Consider the following 5,549-nt stretch of genomic DNA (forward strand, 5'->3'; position numbering starts at 1 on the left):
GGGGACAGGGGCAGCTGCCACCAGCCACCCCCCCCAGTGAAGCCGGGTTCCCACTCTGGCAAGAGGGAATGGGACAGGGAAGACATAACCAATCCTTCCTCCCAGCATCCGCTGCCTGGCACAGAAATTTGGCCAGTAAAGCTCTCTATCCCCACCCCAAAGGGCTGCCAACGTCCCAGCTTGCCGTCTCCGCTCCTCCTGAGCTGCTACTTGCCCGCAGCAACCAAACCCACCCAACCCACTGCTATCCGCACGCCACATCGAAGTGCCCAGGTCCCGCAGACTGAGGCGGCCCCAGCTAGAAAGATGCTGGATGCAGACCCTCCTTCAAAACCCCGACAGGCAACTCATCCTGGGGCTGCAGGAGAAAAGTGTGGGGAAGAGAGAAAGGAGATGTGGAGTCCCGTGCCCGTTCGTATCTGTGTCCTATCTTTGCACACTCTCCAGCTGGAGAAAGGGAAAAACCCCGCTCGATTGAACAAACAGCTTGACTGGGGGCGGGTAGAACTGGAACGGGCAGAAACTCTAAGAAAACAGGAAAATGGAGTTGCAAAGGAGAGGGGAGGAGGCGAGGTCACATCCAGTCGGGAAGCTGCGCAGCGGTTCGCTTGCAAAGCAGCAGGAGACCAAGGTCCAACATCCCCTACAGCAAGGTCCAGGGAGGACCTCTCCACGCTTTTGTGCACCCCCAACACGAGACAGAGACGCAGCAAAGGCCGCTTTGTTTTTTAAAGCATCATTATATATTCTCAAAGGTAGAAAAACAAACTAGATAAACATTTCCATAATGCCACAGCAGCTCTGCTGCCTTCTGTGTGATGCACATAGCGAGGAGGACTCTGAAAAGGCGCTGCAACTGCTTCCTCCCTGCAGAGCACAGCCACGGCACGGCGGCGCTGGGCTCCGAACGGAGACGTGGAGCTTTCACCACGTTGGAAAGCGGCTTCACTCCGAAACCGGCACCAGCTGGGTGTTCAGTGCCCAGATCAGCTCGAAGAAACGTCTGGCTGGGTCAATCCTGAGCAGGGAATGCTACGTGGAAGCTTGTTTTAATAATTCATCGCATGCCGGTCCTTCCTGCTGCCTTTCCTGTCCTGTGGCACCACCGGAGTCCTGCCCGCAGCGGGACAACAGCTGGAGGACGTGGCCAGATGTGCACCAGCTGGCACCCACAAGCTCGCTGGTGAACCCAGCTGACCAGACCTCGACCAACATGTCAAGCCATGTCCTGGGCACAAACCCATGCCCAGCCAGCGGGAAGCATTAGCTCTTTCTGAGACCACGGCATTGAGGCTTTTAGTTCCCGACATAAATAAACCCCGCCTGCAATGGGGCTTTTACGGTGGCAGGAGTATGTAGATCTGTTTTGAGATTTGGTTTGAGGCTAAATTTAGGAGGGAGCATCCAGCCAGATCTGGATTATCTGCAGCTAGGTGGAAGGGGGCAAGGAAGAGGCTGGGCAGAAAAGGTCACTTGAGGAAGCGGGACAGTAAGCAAGCAGGCAGGACGTGCTTTTGTCTATAATTCGGGTCCTGAGGTTGTGGTTTGCAGTATGAAGAAGGTCAGGGCTCCTATGTGGCCCCAGCAAACGGAGTTGGTAAAGCTCTCAAGATGATCCTGGCGAGGGAAAAATAAATCAAGCAGCGCTGAGCCTTACTTTAGGGCTTATTCTGCCCAGACGGAAGGGCATCAGAGAGTAAAACTCAGTTTTTTTCTGGTTTATAGGCACTTATTTGTCCTGAGAAGACTCCTGCTTTGGCCAGCATTGCAGCCCCTGGAGACAGCAGCCACGTCTCGACGCTGGGACAGGCCAGCAGCTTGTATAGGCACTTGTTAAAGGACTTGCTTCAAGACATCATCACAAATATATCGAAAGCCGGATGCTCCAGCTGCCTAGCAGGACTGTTACATAAATAAGTTTAATAAATACCTAAACCTGGACTTTTAAGGCTTTTTAAGACCTTTGAAGCTCTCCAAAACTGCAACTAGAAGATGCACTGCGAGGGAAGGTGATGTCCTAGCGATGGAGGACCACATCTCCCCGGTGGCAGGGGCACTATGGGGACAGTCTCCATGGCCAGCATTAACACCCCACCACCTCCCGGCGTACCCTATCGACGAGGCAGTCACCCCAATGCTGACCCAAGGGGACGCTGCAGCAATTTACAGGGTCACTCCAGCAACCCAGGCAGGTCTGTCCCCTCTCCCAGCTCCCCCAGTCCTCGCTGTGGGCACCTAGGGTCAGCCTTGGGGGTGGAGGTGAAGCACGGTGGCCTCAGCTTGCTCCTCACGACAGTCCCCTGTGTGCCGCAAGGGTGGGTCTCCCAAAGGCGATGCCACCCTGTGAGGGCACCCTCCGGCCCCACGGGGTCCGAGCCCTCTTTGGGGTGACCCGCCACCCCACAGCCGCCTGTGCCGCCGACGGAAGAGCTGCTCTGCAGATGCTTGCGGGCACAGCCGCCCAGGATTGGGCTGATGCTCGCCATCTCAAGGGATGAATCCCCTCCTCCTCCTCCTCCTCCTCCCAGGCAGCCCGGAGGAGGCTGGGCTTCGCTGTCCCTTTGCACCAGGGCCGTGCATGTAGCTGTGGCTGTCCCCGTGCCGGGCGGGGCGATGCCTCCCGCGCTTGCGCTGAAATACACAGAGGAGCCCTCGGCTGGATCCGGGGAGAAGCTGCTGGGAAAGGATACGGCCGGGTGAACACCAGGCTCCTGCCCTGCTCCGTCCTCCCGTCCCGTTCTCGCAGCGCCGGCGCTGGGTTTGCCGCCTCCTCCATTCCCCGCCGCCAGCAATTTCCCATCAGTCAGACCAGGTTCAACACCCCGAGCACCGACTTCCCTCTTGGGGAGGGAAAGGTTTGCCCCAGGCTCAACACCGGCGGGTTTCCCTGTCATCCATCCTCCAGGGTAAACCTCTCCCACGCCACCATCTCCAAAAGCTGCGTTGATCGTGGACATATCTCCTGTCTTCAAGGCCAGCTTTACCAGCAGCCAGTGGTGATGGTTCGTCCAGCTGTCCTCCAAACACCCTCTGAATTGTAGAAGCGATGAGCTGTTCCCATTTTTGGGATCTGCCGTGGTCCCTTCCCCTGCCAAGGACGCTCCGTCTCCTGAAATTCCCAAACTCTGCCCTGCTTGGGAGCCATCTCCAGCAACCTCGTCGTCACCGGCAGCTGCAGCACTGCAGGTTGTCTCCAGGAAGCCCTGCCAGATCTCTGTGGACTTGGGATGGAGCAGGCTGTAATAAAGCACCAGAGCTGCGGCACCTGAAAAAGAGCAGAAAGGTGTCAAAGGACGAGTCCCAGCAGCGTTTTGGTGAGCTGTGGAGGACAGACCAGACCTCGCCGCCACCTCCAGACCTAAAGGCCCTTTGCAGAGATGCTGCTGGGCATCAGGTGTCCGAGCAGCACGTCTTTCAAGCATTTTTAGGGATGCAAGAATCCCACTCCGGCAGCTTTCGGGAAAGGGAGTGCTGAGCACACTCTCAAGACTGAATTTAATCTGGATTGATTTGCAGACTGATCGGTGCACAGCGAGGCAGCCGCTGAGCACCAGCAGACAGGGCACAGGGCAGGGAGGAGGTGTGTGGTGCAGGAATCCTTCCCATCTCGCAGCATCCCCGTCCTCTAGCCATTAAATGAGACACCAGCAGGTTTTTAAGACACCTTCCTACTTCTATCCCAAACTCGTTCAAGGCCAGAGGAATCGCTCCTTTTCTAGCCCAAACGTGCCCCTTCTTGAACACGGTTGATCTGCGTGCAGCCGGTCTGGGGAGGTGCACGAAGCCCGGCATGCGGGCGTTACAGCTTCCCTCTGCCTCCATCCCACTGGGAAAACACGAGCCCGGTGGGGACCTCACCCAGCAAACAGCAACTCCCCTCCTTGCCCAGCGCCGAGGGGTTGTTTGCAAGCATCATACAACCTCTCCCCTCCTTCAGCTGAGTTGTGCGTTAAAGCTTTAGGGAATTAAATGCACCAACCGGCCACGGCTGCTGCCTCCTTTGTGGGCAAGTACCTTCTCCATCACATACCAAAAAATCCTCCCCGCAAACACTAAAAGCTTTGCCGTTCACAGAAGCAGCGCTGGTCTTTGAAAGACAACACGGTGGGAGAAAGCTGCTGTAGTTCTGCACGGTCCCACACCAGCCTATTTCCAAAACATACCCAGTGATGGGTGGCTCAATCACAAGCCACCTTCATAAATCATCAGTATGTGCTCAAATGGAAACGCTTCCTTGCAGCGATCCCCTGTGTTCTACCACTGCCTGCACCGATCACCCAGCACCAAGATCACAGAAAGCACGAACGGATGCGCTTCAAAACTGCATGTATTGTATTTGGCAGCGGTACCTGAGCCGTTTGGTGACATCTCGATCATTTCTGCAAGCCTCCCTCTTCAGGGATGGGCTTTGATGAAGAAATGAAACTCAAGGTGCATTTACGTATTATCAAATACATTCAGATGCTTAAGCTGGAAGAAATAAAGCAAATAGTCTGATGCAACTAAAATAACTGATGATGCTCATTTACTCTCAAAACATGCAATCCAGGCTCTAAAAACCAGCAGATCTTACCTATTACAGACCCTGACATGACGGCCCCGGTCACGCACAGGCTGTTCCTCAGCTCTGCCTGCAGGAACCCGGTGGCCAGCAGCAGCAGGAGGGTGTTTTCCATCAGCATTATCTGCAGAGCAGAGGGAAGAGAGTTGCCACTTTTAACCTTCTGTTGGCTTTAGACCTGCTTCCAATGACAGAAAACACCCAGTTTCTGGATTTTGCTGATTTATTCTGCACCTAACTTAAAACATAAGGGTTGCTAAACTGAACTTTCTGCAAGGTCTCGACCTTTTTTTTACCATGAAAAATAACTGCAGAGCAGCACAGCTGCTCTGGTGTTCCTAAGACATTGTATGGCTGCTGCTAAGAAAACAAAGTCAGTGCACAAGGTGCATCCACCTTGGTGACCGCGTGGCTTTGCAGGACATGGGAGATGCTGGATTTTTATCAAGTGGTGATGTGAGAGATGGGAAAGAAGAGCCTGAAGCTATTGCTTCTCCCCAGCAGCTGCGTCCGTGTGGACTACCGAATATCCTGGGTACTTACTGCATAAAACACGGCCACCCTCTGCTTGGAGGGACCGGGCCGGACATTAATGTAGTAGGGGAAAGAAAACCAGCCCTTCCCTGCCACAGCAAAAACCCAAAAGGAATACAGCCTGGCAAAGAGCACCAGGGCCAGGACCCTGGTCCCCACAATCCCCGTCCTCCAGAGCAGCAGGCAGAGGATGGCCGCGGCCGGCGGGCAGAGGTGACCGGGTTTCAGCAGGCAGGCGAAGTGGCTGTAGGAGACCAAAGCCCAGGCGAGGGAGAGCAGGGACAGCCCCGCGCTGACACCTGCACGGGGACAGGGGCAGTCACGCGCTCCAAAGGATGCCCAACTGCATTGTAGGACCATATCTCAATGTTAAGGAGCTGTTGGTAGCACGGCACCCCGATGCAAGCCAGGTACCCCGCTGTCCTGCCAATTGGAGTATTTCAACGAATTCCTG

The 5,549-nt window shown here is 55.3% G+C and overlaps 1 protein-coding gene across 1 annotated transcript in view; it reads right to left on the reverse strand.

The window, feature by feature from the left end:
• Nucleotides 1-2,171: 2,171 nt before the first annotated feature.
• The window catches only part of XKR5 (XK, Kell blood group complex subunit-related family, member 5), a 12,086-nt gene continuing 8,708 nt past the window's right edge, over nt 2,172-5,549 (reverse strand). Inside the window, exon 7 of the mRNA XM_009319751.1 lies at nt 2,172-3,265. Within this exon, the coding sequence (XP_009318026.1) occupies nt 2,172-3,265 (1,094 nt within the window). The remainder of the gene's footprint in view (nt 3,266-5,549) is intronic.

Source organism: Pygoscelis adeliae, unplaced genomic scaffold, assembly GCF_000699105.1.
Source record: "Pygoscelis adeliae isolate BGI_AS28 unplaced genomic scaffold, ASM69910v1 Scaffold121, whole genome shotgun sequence".
NCBI classification, from domain to species: Eukaryota; Metazoa; Chordata; class Aves; order Sphenisciformes; family Spheniscidae; genus Pygoscelis; species Pygoscelis adeliae.